This window comes from Arvicola amphibius, chromosome 3 (genome assembly GCF_903992535.2).
Source record: "Arvicola amphibius chromosome 3, mArvAmp1.2, whole genome shotgun sequence".
Lineage (NCBI taxonomy): Eukaryota > Metazoa > Chordata > Mammalia > Rodentia > Cricetidae > Arvicola > Arvicola amphibius.
The window spans coordinates 187,708,155-187,725,752 of record NC_052049.1 but is presented as its reverse complement, the minus strand read 5'-3'; the positions used below and the strand labels follow the sequence as shown (position 1 = coordinate 187,725,752).

Genomic DNA, 17,598 nt, shown 5'->3' with positions numbered 1-17,598 from the left:
AGGGTCTCCCCAGCCTCCACCAGTGCTTCCCAGGAGCCTTAGCTTCACTCCTGGTGGAAGGCCGGGTGCTGAGATGGTGGGGCCAGGCTTCTGTGGAGGTCTGCAGGGAGATCCCACCCCATGTTTCACATCTAACTCAGTTTATAAAGTGCAAGAACAAGGCTTCCAATAATCCAGGCGGCATACTGAATTCCTCGGGGCATCTGACCCATTTAGAAGAGTGAATTGTAAAGAATCCAGGGGGTTATCTAGGCAGTGACGTGTTGAGGCTGTGCTTGATGAATCCACCTGAGCTCTGAACCAGCCCCTTGGGGTCCCTTTCTTAAACAAGAGCCAAAAGAAGAAAGATTGTCACATGCCTGATACGAGGGAGATGGAGAAGCAGATGAAGGGTAGCACGTGCCAGGAGGAGGATGAAGAGCTCAGCCCTCAGAGGCAGAAAGAGATGTCACCCACAAATGAAGACTGTGTTAGAAAGACCGTCTTGTAGGAAAAGCAGCTTTTACAAAGTGAAAACATAAAATGCTGTGTGAAAAATCAAAGTGGTTGAGATAACATTAGTAAGACCTCCAAGAACAAAGAGCAGAATGTGCAGGCAAAGAAAGTACCAGCAACCCAGAGGTTCACACCACCTAGAAGGATGGGTACGGGAGAAATCAGTAGAGATGGTCTCAGGGCCCATTCTGGCTTTCAGGGAGAGAGATGCCCTGTGACCAGCTGCACCAGTGAAAGTTCCGGAGCCCTGGTGATTAAGATGCAACAGTCCTATAGGAACAAAGAGAGCAGTCAGGTGTCAGGTCCAGTGCAAGGGTCACTTCTCAGAGTGTCTAGTGCAGAGCGGTGGGGTCCTCTCAGTTCTGCAGGAATTCTGGACATACCTGGCCAACAGTGGAAGGGCAGAGTACAGAGGGGCTGCCCCAGCAAAGCCAGTGACAGGTCCCCCTTACGGCAGTGTGTCTAGGGGAGACTTAGCAGAGCGCAGGAAAGAGCATTGATAAGTGCAGTAGGCTAGACGGTGGTAAGACAGACTTTGGTGAGGGTCACCAGCTAGCCTGACTTGTCACAGCAGCAGTGGCAGGCAGGTCCTCTTGGAGGCTACACCACGTCTCCTCCCATCGAGGGGCTTTGCTCACACTCAGGATCAGCTTTGGTTTTCCATGCAAACGGCACTCACTCAGCTAGGACTTGAAGGTGTGTTGGGGAAAGACACACAGAGCAGAGTGTGTAGGTAGCTGCAGCCTGGTGAAAGCGTGACACTTGTGCAAGCTTGTGCAAGCCTTGAACACACTCCAGCTCTACAAAAGCATCAGGCGGAGGGACTCTGCTCACAAGAGTGGCCTTGTTGCCCACCTCCAGCTCAGTGCTCGTGTTAGTAGGGGCTACAGAGATGGTTCGTGTAGGAGATAGAAAGATGGCTCAGTAGGGGCTGGGGAGACGAGATGGGTCAGTGGGGAAAGTGCTTGGCATGTAAGCAGGAGGATCTCGTTTTATCTCTGACACATTGGTGATAATTCTGTAATCCCAGAAAGGAGCTGCAGATCCAGGTGAATCCCTGTGAGCTACTGGCCAGACATTCTAGCTAAATTGGTGAATTTCGGTTCAGTAAGAGATTGCGCCTCAAAAAGTAAGGAGAACAATTGAGGCCGACAATCGACATCAACCTCTGGCCCGCATGTGCACATCCATACATGTCCGTGTTCACATGTGCACTCGTGTGCATACATATGCACAAACACAAGCATTAACTTCTATCCCAACTTCCTTATGTTCCTTTTTACTTGGATAACAGATTTAAATTGCTAATATAATTTCATTTCCTTATACCAAGAAGAAACATTGTATTTTTATAGATTTTCATTTTTTGAAAATTTGTGTCTGCTTTGTTCTGTACTGCGCTGTCTTGTGTTTGACAGGTGCCCAGTTGCTGTTTAGACCACTGTTAAGTAAGTGTGAAAAGGAAACAGTAGGAAACCAGAATTTGTACCTCGTTGGTGCCTCCAACGTCAGACTGTTGCTTGGGGCGGAAGCGGTGGGGCTGGTGAAGGAGTGCACAGATGCTGCCATGCGGGCCTTCACCTACGGGACCCGCCACAGCTTCAAAGGCTTCCATGGTAAGCACAGGGTTGGTTTGCTGTAGAGACGTGTTTGATGGGAGGGGGTCCACCAGCACCGGGTAGCCGATATCTAGGCTGTGTGGGCCTTACTCTGCCCGCATTTACTCTGCTCTGCTGTTTTGAGCAAAACAGTAGCCCTGGACCGTAAGCAGGTGATGAACTGGCTGTGTGGAGTCCTTGAACCATAACTTACCCTCCCTGGGGTGGATGAACACAAGTTAGAATGGATGCCTTGTTTACATTGTTCTAATTTCAGTAATAAATATGCGTGGGCAAATATAGGAGTTCAGGGTTTAGGAACCTCACTTCTTAAGTTTTCTGGCTCCTTCTGATGTGGCAGGATGATGGGCATGTCCTGGCATTTAAGGGCATCTTAAAGAGAATATTCTGGAGAGAATCGGGACCTTGGGCTGTCTGAAGGAGGGGCTCTTGTTTCAAGTGCGTGGGCTCCTGGCAGCGCTGATGGAGTTCGGACATGGACTTAAGCCTTTGGTACTAACTCACTGTAAAGCTTTTCGCCTCAGTGATACTGTGATCTGGGTAACATTTTCCTCAGTAAAAAGATTTATCTGTCAGAGGTGCTGTTTTCTTACAGACTTTATTCTCCATGGTGCTTGGTTCCAGGATGGAGTGAGGCCAATGTGACAGTTTGGTAGGGGCTTTCCCATTTAAGTCCGCTTGTCCACCTGTGTTAGAAACATGGGTACAGTTCAAAATGTGCAAGCTTAGACAACTCCCCCGACACACACACACACTCTACCTCCCCCATTAAACACGTCCTGCATTCAAAGAGTGTAGCCTCTGACCATTGGCTTCAAGTAAGGTCAGGGCAATGTGTGCTAATGGACTTTGGTGCCAGAGAAACTTTGAAATGACTGAAGGCTGAGTTAGAAATCAGAGCGGACGCGGTACCCTCATGTCTAAAGTGCTTTGCCGCCTGTCAACTTTCCAGTTGTACTTTGGCAGCTCCGTAGGTTGTTTATGTTTATGGCATTTCTGTATCCACAAGCGTAAGTTAATAACATAATTAACGCTATTACTTTTACATTGCTACTAGAAAGTAACCAGAAAGTTTTGCTGTATTTTAGATAACAATGGCGACTTCCTCACAATGGCCGAGAGTCAGTTCATCATCAAACATGAACTTGAGAATCTCAGAGCTAGAGATGAGAAGATGATCCCCGGTTACCCGCAGGCCAAACTGTACCCCGGGAAGTCACTGAGTAAGTCTCTGCCAGCCAGCTTCTCAGCTATCTACTCTTGACACTCATTATTAACCATGATTGTTCAGAGAATTACAGCCTCCTGTTGCCTGTAAGTCGCCTGCTTTGTCCTGTTGCTACACACCAGGTTCTTGCAACATCTAGCCAGCTTGAAGTTTCATGTAAATCGGGCTCTTATTGGCCACGTCAAGTCAGCAAAATTCACTTTATAGTCAATGAAAATCTGTGTGGGCGGGGCATGAAAGGCAGGCAAGGTCTCATCCTGGAATCCTGCTCTTGTTCTCCCAGACCTCACTGAGGTGACCTTAAACAGAGTAACATAGGGCATCCTAACAGAGCAGGTAGCGTGGGTGAGCATTGGTGTAACAGTCCCTTGATGGGGATGGTGGCTTCAGAATGGAGCACACCAGTGTACTGCAGCAAGGTCTTGGAACTCTGGTTCCAGGCTCCCAGCTCTGGTCCCTGCATCTGGTTTTCTTTTTAACTCCACCCCCATCTCCCACCCTCCCACTCCCCAACTCCCCACAACCTCATGATACAGAGTTTCACTCTAGACCAGGCTGGCCTCAAACTCACAGAGATCACCTGACTCTGTGTCACAAGCGCTGGGATTACAGGCATGTGTCCCTGCTCCTGGCCTGGTTTCAGCCTCCATGCAGAAGAGCAGAGCCTCAAGACCCACTCCACATTTCCTAGATGCCACCAGGTGTGCTGTCAGCCTGTCTGCTCAAAGCAAGGTCCAGGCAAAGGCTGCCTGCCTGGTTTGCTGCTGTGTGCCTTCCCGCCTGGTTTGCTGCTGTGTGCCTTCAGGCTCTGTGGATAGGACAGGCTCTCATTTGCATTTTTTTCACAGTATTGATTTCTGCGGACATCAGGCCTTTTCATCTGTTTGTGATAAAGTGTTCAGAGGTTGGGTCTCTGCCTGCCTTGGCCTCTGTTCTGAACCCACGTGACACTGTCCTCCATAGAAAGGGCAGGCCTCCCATGGGCTTCAGCAAAGCCTGGCGTATCAACCTGCTATACGACTGAGCACATCCCGCTGTATACAGGATGTACGGAGCAATCCAGTATGGGGAACAGGTTCCCAAGAGCCAGTCAAAGAACTGGGGAGAACCCCTGCTCCTGTAGCCGGGGGAGTCCCACATCTAGACCAAGCTATTCAACTGTTACATATTTGCAGAGGGCCTCGGTCGGTCCCATGCTCCCTGGTTGTTGGCTCAGATTTCAGTGGCTTATACTTTTTAGTCTTCAAACAATCTTTTAAAATTTACACACCATAAAGCAAGAAAACACTTCCCTGGGGCAATTTGCACATTTCATGTTTATTTTCTCTAAAGGGAGATCATGAGAAGAAGAGAGACATAATTTTTCTGTGTCTGAATTTGAGGATGGGTTGAATTTTTGTTAGCTTTCCTTTCTGTCTCATGGTGCAGTCTCTCCAGTACTTCTCTTCCTTACTGTACACTCTCAGAAAGGTATTGCTCAAGAGAACACTCTTCACACACGGGGACTGTAGAGACACACCCACCATCTCAAGAGAACACTTCACACATGGGGACTGTAGAGACACACCCGCCATCTCAAGAGAACACCCTTCACACATGGGAACTATAGAGACACACCCACAATCTCAAGAGAACACTTTTTTTAAAAAAATTACTTATTATTATGTATACAATATTCTGTCTGCATTTATGCCTGCAGGCCAGAAGAGGGCACCAGACCTCATTACAGATGGTTGTAAGCCACCACGTGGTTGCCAGGAATTGAACTCAGGACCTTTGGAAGAGCAGGCAATGCTCTTAACCACTGAGCCATCTCTCCAGCCCCAAGAGAATACTCTTCACACACAGGAACTGTAGAGCCACACTTGCCATCTTACATCTTAACTGTTGTGGATGTTTGCTCATCTAGATTTCCTAGTTAATTCTTGTGTGTTCCTTTTGCAGGGCACTTGGTATTCCACCATGTGTCTGTCATCATATTGCCGAATAATACATTTCCTCCATTTTTTGAATCATAGAGAAAGTAGGAAGAGTACCAGGGGTAGCCTTTAGATCCCAGGTCTCGGGATAGACACTAACAAGCTGTCCTTCCTGTGCCCATTGTCTTCGAGTCGTACACTGGCTTTTACGTGAGGTCATCATCAGGTCTAGAAAGCATCTGTGCTCCTGCTCAGTTTAGGTTGTGTGTCTGGGCTGTGGCTGTTACCTGACTCTCAGCATCTGTGAGGTTGTGGTTTTGTCTGTATCTTCGGTACAGTGAATGGTACTCTAGTGTGAGCCACTTTTGGTGCCTTCTGCCAAGCTCTGCCCATCTAATTAACTTTCCTGCAGAACACCACTTACTGCTTTTTCAAATGATAGGAATACTTTATTTTTATTGTGTTTCTGACCATTTATTTGTATTTTGTCTATAATTAATTTTTCCATTTTTTATCATTTGTATTTTGTTGCTATTTTCTTGATCAATCATAATCCTAGAGGTTGTCAACTATGGGAATTTCATCATGTTTCTGCCAATTTGCTCTCTATAGGGTGTGTTGTTTGCTTTTTGCCTTGCAGCTTTGTTGTTGGTTGTATAAAGATTTTGACAGGTTTCCAGTTAGACTGTACCTTTTATAATCATTAAGTACTATTTGTTTTTTTTTGTTTACCTTTGTGTAAGGTTGAACCCAGTCTTATCTTGGAGTTCTTGCTTCATTGTGTGCCTGTTTTTATTTACCTTTTGCTTTTAGTGTCTCTGAGGGTCATCTTAGCTGGATTTCCTATTAGAATATGTTTAGGTTTTGCATGCAGCCTCATCTGCAGACTTTTTTTCCCCTAAGAGGATATTTCTTTGTTGATGTCATTTGGTTCTGTGGTTCTGATGGTCAAGCCTTGGGCTTTATACCCACCAGACAAGCCTTCTACCACCGAACCATAAATCAGATGAAAACTGTTTATTACTGGCCTACTTTGTATTGAGCTGTCTTATCTGGTGTTATAGCTCCTGTTGAATTGCATTTTTCTGTGCTTAAGGAAAGAAGTGTATCTCGTGGTGTGTCTCATTTCTCTCTTTCAGTTAAAAAAAAAAAAGCTGGGAAATACCTATTTTTAAAAATACAGCCAGTCAAGTTTAACATAAAATTTGATCAATTTCTTTGACTTCATATTTGTATCTTTTTAAACTTAAAAGTAAAAATTGTCCTTTTCTATTCATTAAATTTTAGTTGTGCAGAATATGAATGTTGTGATATTTTCATATGTATGTATGACTGACCTCATGTTCTCTCCTCCGTGGCCCTCCTTTGCCACCTCCTCCTGCTGCTCCCCTTCTCAACTGAAATACCCCTTATGCGTTCACATTAAATCTAGATCTGCGTATGAAAGAAAATATCAGATATTTTGTCATCTCCCCCGACTCTGTGACCTTTTCTTGCCCCTTTCCATGTTGACCCCTCCCTACCCCACACGGTCCCTTCCGCTGTGTGTCCTGTTATGTCTCTGGCCTCTGAGCCATGCTGGGCTTTTGTGACAGGTGCATTTTGTTGTTCTCATTGTTCTATGTGGCTCCTAGGAAATGAATGCGACATTTCTTTCTTCTCGCCCACACTTCAGTTACCTGTGATGTCTTCGGTTTTTCTTTTTAGAAGCAGGGTCTCACTCTGTACTCTTGGGTGACCTAGAACTCGCTGTGCAGAGTTTGGTTGCTCTTCCCTCTCTCTTCCACTTGCTGGGAAGGCACACACTGGCACCTCTGGCTCTGTCTGTCTGATGGTGAGTGTTTTTTAGTTTAGTTTTGCTTTTTTATGAATGAGGCAATTTATTAGCCCAGCATCCTTTGTCTATTGCTTCTTGTTGGCAGCTACCACATGTCTATATCTTGCAGGCAACAAGAAGTTGACTGAGACACTATATAGTATCCTGAGCATAGGAAACCTCAAAGCCTGAACCCATAGTGACACACTTCTTTCAACAAGGCCATACCCACTCCAGCAAAGCCACACCTCCTAATAGTACCACTCCCTATGAGATTTTGGGAGTCAAAGTTCCACACCCTGATACCAAACAGCCACAGGGAATGAGGGCTGTGCTGGTCATGCCTTGCCATGGAACCCTCCATTCCTCTGGCATCTGTTCTCTGATCAGATCCAGGAGGAGTGGCCTGCTGCTCCCCCTGCACAGAGCCACTGTCAGGGTTCCCCAGCCTCCTTTCGAGGTGAGCACATCCCATCAGCCAAAGGCAGCTGCACCTTTAGCCGTGTTGCTGCCTTTCCCAGCTGCAGTGTCCTGCAGACAGGGTCAGATTTTATTTGTTTGCTAGTTATTCAGTGGCTCTCATAGTCACTGCAATACTGATGGGCATTGTTGGCACCCTGGAAAGAGGGAATCTGGCTGAAGTCCCTGCCTTCTTTTGTTAGGCCCAAGCACCCTCCTATTTTCCCTTCAAGGTAAGAGTCCTTCCTTGTAATTGCAGTCAAGCAGACACAAGGAGGCTGAGGGTTTTAAAGAAGCCAGCCTCTATTTTTAGAGCTGAAACCAGAACCATGCTCTGGCATTGATGGTCACCAGAAGCTGGCAATTTAGGACTCGAAGCCTCTCCAGAGGCTTCACTTACTGCCCTATTTTTTAGAGATAAATAAGCGGGGTCCTGTGCCTTCTAGGGAGCCTTGCACGGTGGAGTCACCTCTTATAGGAGAACCTGGGACTTCAGTGCCACAAGCCAACCCAGGGTTTAAACACCGGTGCCGCAGCAGGGAGAAACTGTGATGGGGAGGCCCTGCTGCCGCTGTGCACCCCCACACTGGGGCCAGGACTGGGCGTGAGGGCAACTGACTTAAGTCATATTAGCCAAAGAAAAGTCCTCAGAAATTCCAACATAAAGAACTTAGAAAATGGCCTTGACAGCACCCAAAGCTGATGTAACTCAAACCATATGTCTTCTCACCCTAGCACCTGGTATTTTGGGCTGGTACCTTTTCCAGTCATTAAGAAGGGTTATTCTTCACAGAGGAGGAGAGGATTTAAAACATATTGGAGCGACGTAACTGTAAGAGGACTGGATTCTTTTCCCTCCAATGAGCACAGCTAAGATCCTACCGTAGGCCTGTCTTTCTTAATGCAAATTCCATCGTACAAACAGCCGTGCTAAAGAAACTCATGGGAAAAGTAGCCCAGCTCCCCAGTGTGCCTTTAGGACAGAAGACCCCTTCACTAGTGGTCAGTCACAGTACCTACAGCAGATCAGAGGTCTGGGTCCGTCAGGCACTGCCAGGAAACGCTGTTCTGCTTGTGTTTGTCTTTTCCACGTTGTGTGTGATTTTCCAACCATGTTTGTCACCCAGCTGCATAGAAAGGGAAGGAGCTCAATGTGATTTTTGAAGTTTCTGTTTGTGGCCGTCTTTGTCATTCTGTTAGAAAGAAACAAGTGAAAGTGCTTGCTGTGCAGAGACGGAGGAACGGCAGTGTGGGGGCTGGAGCAGGGGCGGCAGTGCGGGGGCTGGAGCAGGGCCAGCAATGCAAGATGGGTCCAGATTTCAGATTCATCTGCTGTTGGCCCCGGATGAGAAAAGTTGAAGGGGTGAGATAATGTATGTGTACAATAATTTCAGGATTTGGAGGAACTGGAGAGATGGCTCAGAGATTAAAAGTGTGCTTTACTCTTACAGAGAACCTGGGTTTGGTCCTAGCACCCACATGGCTGCTCACAACCATCTGTAATAACTCCAGTTCCAGGAATCCAGACCCTCTTCTGACCTCTGAGGGTCCTAGGTGCTCACATGCTTCAGTGCATATATGCAGGCAAATATTCACACACATAAAATAGATATCTAAAGAATTTCAGTATAATTCGCTGTGGCAAAACTCAGAAACAGTTATTCTGGGAGAGGTTACAGCTGTAAAAGAATTCCTCTAGGTCCATGGTAACACTGAAAGGTTGTAGCAGACACTGTGGCTCCAATGATCAAGAGCACTATGAAGTGTATATGATGTTTCCTGGCTTGTATTTAAGCATCAGTGTATTTGAGTATAAATTTCAGTGTATATTTTGACATCTGGTTATACATTAAATTACTGTTTGTAGTGGCTATTTTTATATAGAGAGAAGAATGGAAAATTTGCATGCTTCTGATTTGTACAGTTTGTTTGGTTTAGAATTTCACTCAACTTGCACTGCTTTCATACTGAGAGAAAAATAGTGAAGATATTTATATTCTGAAATACATTGTTTATATTCAGAACTGGCAGGGAAGTATGACATGACCCCGTGTACCAAACCACTGCTCTGTAGCACGATTAATAAAAACCCAGAGATAGAAATTGGGATTCAACGTGAAGGTCAGAAAAGCAAAACAGCCAGCCACTGGCTCTTACCTCTACCTCAGTCCGACATGGCGATCCTGCCTCCAGGAATCTCAGAGTGAGGCTGTGTCTGAGAGCTGTCTCCTCCTGTCTATATTCCTCTGCGGTGCTGGGGTTAAAGTTACCACTCTCTGGTCTGTAAGATTGACCAGTGGGGCTGTTTTACTTTTTGATCTTCAAGCAAGTTTTATTTATTAAAATGCAAATGAAATCACTGCACCATTCCCATGCTGGGGCACCCTGCACTGCTTGCTGGACCGTCCTCAGCCAGCCCCGTGTTTTAGGCAACTCTCGTGCTTCTCTCCACAGTGAGGAGACTGCTCACGTCCGGCATCGTGACCCAGGTGTTTCCACTGCACGACAGTGAGGCCCTGAAGAAGCTTGAGGACGCCTGGTATACTCGCTTTGCTCTGAAGTACCAGCCCATAGGTATGTGTCTCTGCCCGTGCCCCACTGAGAGAGCCCTGACGACGTCACTGTCCTGCGACTCAGTGCTCTCATGGCCAGTACTCAGCTCTTGCAAGGGCAAGAGGATGGCTTGATGACCTTGTTCCTTTAAATCTCATTCGGGCTTTGGCTAAATTTGATCTACAGAATAGGTAGTCGAGAGTAGCCTTTGTGAATACGTCTCTTAAAAAAAGATCTTATCTATTTTTAGTTGTGTGTGTGTGTGTGTGTGTGTGTAATACATGTGGCAGTGGGATTGAGGGTTGTGCATGTGAGTGTACGTGTCTGCAAAGGCCAGAAGAGGATATCGGATCCTAGAGCAGTTGTGAGCTGCCTGAGGTGGTTTGGTTTGAGCTTGAGTCGGGCTCCCACCTGCTAAGCCATCTCTCCAGCACAGGTGAATCTGCTTCCTCCTGTAAGTGTAGCTTGTCTGTTAACATTTTGTGCCTGAAATCTTCTGTTCCCACAAAGCTGGCCAAACCAGGCTTGAGGTGAGGCAGACTCAATGGCCCAAACATCTTTTCTGAGGGATCCATCTATTTTCTCTGAATAAGAATAATTTCACTGGTATGTATTGAACGTTACTTTACGGAAAGTTACATCAATATTAATGTTCAAACATTTTTGGTTGGTTATATGCTTGAAAAACCTTTTTTTTAAAAAAAAATATTTATTTATTTATTATATATACAGTATTCTGTCTGTGTGTATGCCTGCAGGCCAGAAGAGGGCACAAGACCCCATTACAGATGGTTGTGAGCCACCATGTGGTTGCTGGGAATTGAACTCAGGACCTTTGGAAGAACAGGCAATGCTCTTAACCTCTGAGCCATCTCTCCAGCCCCTTGGAAAACCTTTTTGTCAGTGTTGGAGACTAAACCTTGAACCTGCTAGGCAAGTGCTCTCCCACTCAGCCACACCCTAGCCTTCCTTCAGTTTTTAAGCATAAGGATGATATTCAGACTAGAACTTCACTAAGTGTTGCTGCCATAGTTTTTCTTTAAAGGACATTTCTTTATTTTTCTTCCTTTTATTTTAAGGGAAGCCTTCTTTCTATATTTTCCTTCTAATTGCCATTTCCATAAACAACTGTTACATTGTTGAACAAGAAGCAAGATTGGAGGCCGAGAGTCAGCTCAGGGCTCAGGCCCTTCCTGCTCTTGCAGGACTTGAGTGCAGGTCTCAGCACACATGGGTGACTCACACCACCTGCACCTCCAGCTCTCTTCCTGTTCGGAAGAAGTTTTATTTCCTTCTTTAATATTTTAAAGATTTTCTTGTAGCCTCTGAAAGAAAAAGCTTTATTTTGATAATTCCAGGTACACAGCACTCATTTTTATGTTGCACGTAAGGGAGTTGTTCACTGAATGATATTTAAGTGGAGTAATTTAGATATTGCTTGTGGGACCACAGCTGACTGGCTCTATTAACTAGTTAAAGGGAACAAGCCTGGGCTGGGGCATACTAAACCTCCTGGGAAGGCGGGGCCTGCTGAGAGAGCTGGCAAAGAAGAAAGCCACTGACTTGGAGACCAGGACACATGGGTCCTTGTGTTTTGTGCAGAGTGGGCATGCAGCAGCCTGATCACATTTAAGATGACCACATCACACTTATGTTTACTACCCTCCCTCCCAGAACAGCTGGGAGAACCAAGCATGGGAGGAAATAGTTCATGATCACGCCAACCTGTCTCCATAGGCAGATCTGATCACAGTGTCTCCAGAACAAGTGAGTTAAGGGTGCAGAGACGGCTTCCCGGTGAAGGGTGCTCGCTGCTCCTGCAGGACCCAGTTCAGTCCCATCACTCACGTCGGGCAGCTCAGGACTGCCTGCACCTCCAGCTCCGGGAACCCAGTGTCCACTAGTTCTGTGGGTACCTGCATGCACATGGCACATACAAATGTCAGATGCACACACATACCCAGAAGTTTTAAAAAATACTAATATTTTTAAATACTAGTGGTGCTGGAGAAATGACTCTTGCAGAAGACTTGGATTTGGCCCCTGGAACTCACACAGTGATTTCCAACCACCTATAACTCCAGTTCCAGGGGATCTGCTGATACCCTATTCTGACTTCTGTGGGTTCTGTATGCATGTAGTAAACATGCCTATACTCAGGTAACACACATAAATAAACTAAAATAAATTAAAATCTAATGTATAATTAAGAACCAGTTACTCTGACTAGTCCCCTGTCCCTCCTGTCCCCTCATCCCGTTCTTGTCTCAGCCTGGCCGCTCTAAGGCCCAGGGAGTCCCCGTGTGACCAAGGCTAGCGGAGGTACCGTATAGTATAAATGGCCTTTTGGTTGGTTACTGTGTTGCAGTCTGCAGCCTGTCAGCAGGCTCTCGGACTTCCTCCTGTCCACAGGAAGGTATGCATGGATGTTTTCAGTAGGATGTGCTGGAGCTGGAAGTGGATGTGTGGAGTCTTGTTTCAAGTCTGCGAATAGTTTGTGCTGAGTGCACTGGGAAGTTGTCACATCTCACTGATGTCTGACTTAGGTGGGAGATGAAGATCTGTGGATGTGGGTCATCTTTACAGACAGCTGCACGGAGCAACATGGATGGGGAGGAAAGCAGGGCATACATGACGGCCACTCAGGGCTCAGTGTCCATGGCTGAGAGAGTAAGCCGACCCCAAGATGATCTGTCTTTGGCAGTAGAGTGAGTTAGATGAACGGAAGTAAGGGGGAAACTGAGCCACAGTTCCCAACAGTCACGTCCACAGCCGACGCCTGAACTGTGAGCTGGGGGACATCAAGGTTTGTCTTACTGACAGGTGGGGTCTTTGTATTGTGTGCAGGACAGAGATGGAACCCCACATGGAATAGAAATGGAGGCATTAAAGATCCCCAACCACCAAAACGTGCACCTGCGTGTGCCGTGGTTAAATGGCGGTCTTCGGTAGCCCATGCCTCATTTCTTCCTTCTTTCCCTGCAGACAGCATTCGCAGCTACTTTGGGGAGACAATCGCTCTGTACTTTGGGTTTTTGGAGTATTTCACCTTTGCCTTAATCCCCATGGCCGTCATCGGGGTGCCCTACTACCTGTTTGTGTGGGAAGACTACGACAAGTACGTCATCTTTGCCTCGTTCAACCTCATCTGGTCCACAGTGATCCTGGAGGTTTGGAAGCGTGGCTGTGCCAACATGACCTACCGCTGGGGGACACTGGTCATGAAGCGGCAGTTTGAGGAGCCCCGGCCTGGGTTTCATGGGGTCCTGGGCATCAATTCTGTCACGGGCAGGGAAGAACCCCTCTACTCCAGCTACAAGAGACAGCTGCGCATCTACCTGGTCTCCCTGCCGTTTGTGTGCCTCTGCCTCTACTTCTCCCTCTATGTCATGATGATCTACTTCGACATGGAGGACTGGGTCTTGAGTCTCCACGAGGACAATGAGTCTGTGTGGACCAGCCTTCTGCTGTATGTGCCCAGTATTGTGTATGCCATTGTGATCGAGGTCATGAACCGCCTCTACCGGTACGCTGCTGAGTTTCTGACATCTTGGGGTAAGCCTCCTCCACATGTCTCCTTTGCCTGTAAGAAGTTTTGCTTGAGGTTCAAGGGCTCAAGGCTGGTAAAGGCACCTACCCTCAAGTCTGAGGACCTGAGTTTCGTCCCTGAGACCCACATAGTTGAAGGAGAGAGCCACCTCTGACCTACGCACATCGTACACGCGTGCACACACACAGAGTGGAACCTATGTACCTACACGTGTATTCACACATATTCAACACTCATACACAGCACACAAAATAAAAAAAAATTGTTACTTAAATCGTTGGGCTCACATGGCCACTGTCCTGCAGAGTAGATGGCAGTCCTCTGGGCTTGCTACTAAGGCCTGAGACCAGCTCACCAGCTCTGACCTCCACTGACCACCTTATCATGGCTGCCATTGCGCTCACTTATCCAGTGTAACATTCTAGGTCTGGCTGCCCCACCAAGTACTTGTTTTCTTGTTTTCACCTTTCGGGGCACCATGAGCCATGAGCGAGCAGACTCTTCTATGACTAGGAGGTCGTGATGCTCACCAAGTAACCCACAATACAGTAAGAACAGTCAGGTGGTTCAGGACAGTAACAGTGTGTTCTATGCTGGGGCAAAATACATAGAAAGTCTACAGAGGAACCGAGGCTGGGGTCCTCCCTTGTTGAGGATGGCCCAAGGATGGTAGCTCATGCATGCATCTGTGGAGACGACCTGAGTAGAATTTAAAAGTGGAGTTCATAGGCTGTTCAGCATTTATCCATTCAAACAAATACATTGTGTTATCCTATGGGAAGAAGTCTTGGCCTTTACTTCATTGGACCTAACATTTTAAGTTTTTATCTGTTCTGTGGTAGCAGCAGCCAGTTTGCTGAGGGCTTTCTTTGTACTGGGTCATTGTTCTGATCTCCGCAGCCATGCAGACAGTGGTCAGTCCTTACAGTAGGGCAGGAGGTAGCTCGGTGGCCTGAGGTCAGGTAGCATGCACCGGTGCAGACCAATCCTCACTGCAGGAGCCCCTCATGGTGCTTTTTGCTCTTGTTCCTGCTGCCTTGGGGTCACTGTACTGTGTCCCCATTTCTCCATGAGGCTCGAATCTGAATTCTCTTCAGGCTAATCCTTGTCCAGGGCCCCTGCACAGAATCTGTGTTGATTTCCCCTTAACCATCTTACTGTGAGAGGGCACAGCCTCTTCTTTGGGGTGGCTGGGTATAGGCTCATTTGCTGACACTTCCCAGAATTTTTTTTTTCCGTATTTAGAGAAAAAATTGTTCCCAGCCACAGTGCTGCTGCCGTGGAGGAGAGTGCTCTCACTGGCGTTGTTGGTAGCAAGGGATGACTGTGACTGACAGCTGAGATCCAGAGACTTCAGCTCTGGTGCTGGGTGCCTCTGCCGAGCACAGTCTCGCTGATGTACCCCGTGACAGCACACCGGCATTGCCTCTTGTCTGAGAGATGTCTCCTCTCCCCCTTGATATTGTAGAGAATCACAGATTGGAATCTGCCTACCAGAATCATCTTGTCCTGAAAGTGTTGGTGGTAAGCGGCCAGTGCCACTCTGCTGCCCCCTGGTGTGCGGTGAGGCTTTGAGTCTGTCGGCACAAAGCAGCTGCTAGGTCTGGGCTGCTCAGTGTAGTGGGGTCTTTCTGCTGTGGTTGCCTGGCACCAGCATCTCCATGGGGCAGTCAGCCTTAGGCTCCATGGGAGGAAAAGGAGACCCCTTCCCCTGCATGTGAGTCTTGGTACAGGTGGGCTTTGCTGATTAGTAGCAGTGGGGAGCCTGGCTGTCCTGATGTGGGACAGGATGCAGGGCTGCATCTCCTTCTGGATGGGGACTGTGAGACGTGTGGGGTTCTGTGCAGTTCCTACTCCTCTTGGCTGCTGCCTCTCCTCTCACTTCCAGAGTTGATAATTGAGTGCAGGCCTCAGGGGAAAGGGAAGCAGTTCCAAGCCACGGTCTGCAGCAGTGGTCCCTCAGTTTTAAATGTGCAGGTTGCTAACATTGCCGTCTTCTCTGGCAGTTCAACTTTCTGAATTGTTTCGCCTCGCTCTTCTACATCGCCTTCGTCCTGAAGGACATGAAGCTCCTGCGCCAGGTGAGTGTGTGTGTGTGTGTGTGTGTGTGTGTGTGCCAGCAGAATGCCGAGGGGAGGGGCCACAGCGAATCTCCAGCCTTAGAAATGACTGCGCTAGGGGCTGGAGAGAGGGCTCAGCAGTTAAGAGCACTGACTGCTCTTCCAGAGGACCAGGGTTCAGTTCCCAGCACCCACATGGCAGCTCACAGCTGTCTGTGACTCCAGTTCCAGGGGATCCGATACCCTCACACAGATATATATCAGGGCAAAACCACCAATGCATAGGAAATAAATAAATTTTAAAAAAGAAATGAGTGTGCTTTATGCCTTTACTTTGTCTGTTTTTCCCCCTTTAAATAATAAGCATTCATACCTGAATGATGTGTCATGCTCAACGGAGAAGTTAGCTAATTCAAATTCTCTTGCAAAGTGAGTTATGCCAGGGGCAAAGCTGTCCTGCTGTCCTGTGGCAGTCCTGACGGCACAGGTGCCTGCAGTCTGTGGACGTCCATCAGTGACTGCTGTGGATGATCCTCTTGTGTGCTGTGAAGATTTGTCACTCATGTTGTTTAATAAAATGCTGATTGGCCAGTAGCCAGGCAGGAAGTATAGGCAGGGTGACCAGACCAGGAGAATTCTGGGAAGGGAAAAGGCTCAGTCTGCAGTCAGCACCCAGACACAGAGGAAGCAATGAGAATGCTGACTGAGAAAAGGTACCAAGACACATGGCTAAACATAGTTAAGAATTATGGGTTAGCCGGGCGGCGGTGGCACACGCCTTTAATCCCAGCACTCAGGAGGCAGAGGCAGGCGGATCTCTGTGAGTTCGAGACCAGCCTGGTCTACAAGAGCTAGCTCCAGGACAGGCTCCAAAGCCACAGAGAAACCTTGTCTCGAAAAACCAAAAAAAAAAAAAAAAAAAGAATTATGGGTTAATTTAAGTTGTAAGAGTTAGTTAATAATAAGCCTTAGCTAATAAGCCAAACAATGTTGTAATTAATATAGTTTCTATGTGATTATTCGGGTCTGAGAAGCCAGGAAATGAAAAAAACAGTTTCTGTTTACAAGTGATGCGGGTGGTTATAGGATAACCTTTAATAGGTCTTGCAAATTTCATTTTTACATTGATAACATGTTACACTTGAGAGGCTAGCAGATTCATGTCTGAAATGCTTAAGAAAGTCCTGCCTACATTTGTAGTATTATAGTTTCTGGACCATATAAAACCAGTATCCAATAAATTGAATTCAAAGAATTAATTACTTTTCTCTTAAAAGTATTTTTATATGATGGGTGTTCTGCCCACATGTATGACTATGCATCAAGTACCTGATACCAACGGGCAGGAAGAGGGAGCATCAGATTTCGTGGAGCTGGAGTTAGGGATTTTGAGCTGACATGTGGGTGCTGGAAATCAAGCCTTTATCCTCCGGAAGAACAGCCAGTGGTCTTAACCATTGAGCCATCTGTCCAGTCCTTCAGAGTATTGATTTCTGGTGTGTGTGCATGCACATGACATTGACTGTCTTTCCTGATTGCTCTCCACTTTATTTTTTGAGACAGCATCTTTCACTAACCTGGGTGTTGACCGTTCGGCAGGACCAGCTGCCCAGTGTCTGCCTCCCTGGTACTGGGATGCAGACACTAACCATGCCGTCTCTTTCCATGGGTGCTGTAAAGGAACTCAGTGCTCGCATAGTGAATGGCACTCTACTGATGGAGTTATGTCCACAGTTAGAAACTATAAAGTGTTTCAGTCACAGGGATTCCTCTGCCCCAGCCTGACAGTGCTGTTTTATAGTAACATGCTATAAAATATATAGTAGAGTAAGTACAGTATACAATATAGTAGGATGTTGAGATCACAGTCACAGTGTCAGGTTAACTTCCTCTCTGAAG

At 47.0% G+C, this 17,598-nt stretch overlaps 1 protein-coding gene across 2 annotated transcripts in view; it reads left to right on the top strand.

The window, feature by feature from the left end:
• Positions 1-17,598, top strand: part of Ano10 (anoctamin 10) — a 107,746-nt gene that overhangs the window by 8,673 nt on the left and 81,475 nt on the right. For both annotated transcript variants that reach the window (XM_038322742.2, XM_038322743.2), the window contains exons 3-8: positions 1,914-2,111; positions 3,203-3,337; positions 9,991-10,110; positions 13,075-13,644; positions 15,108-15,163; positions 15,646-15,720. In XM_038322742.2, the coding sequence (XP_038178670.1) occupies positions 1,914-2,111; positions 3,203-3,337; positions 9,991-10,110; positions 13,075-13,644; positions 15,108-15,163; positions 15,646-15,720 (1,154 nt within the window). The remainder of the gene's footprint in view (positions 1-1,913; positions 2,112-3,202; positions 3,338-9,990; positions 10,111-13,074; positions 13,645-15,107; positions 15,164-15,645; positions 15,721-17,598) is intronic.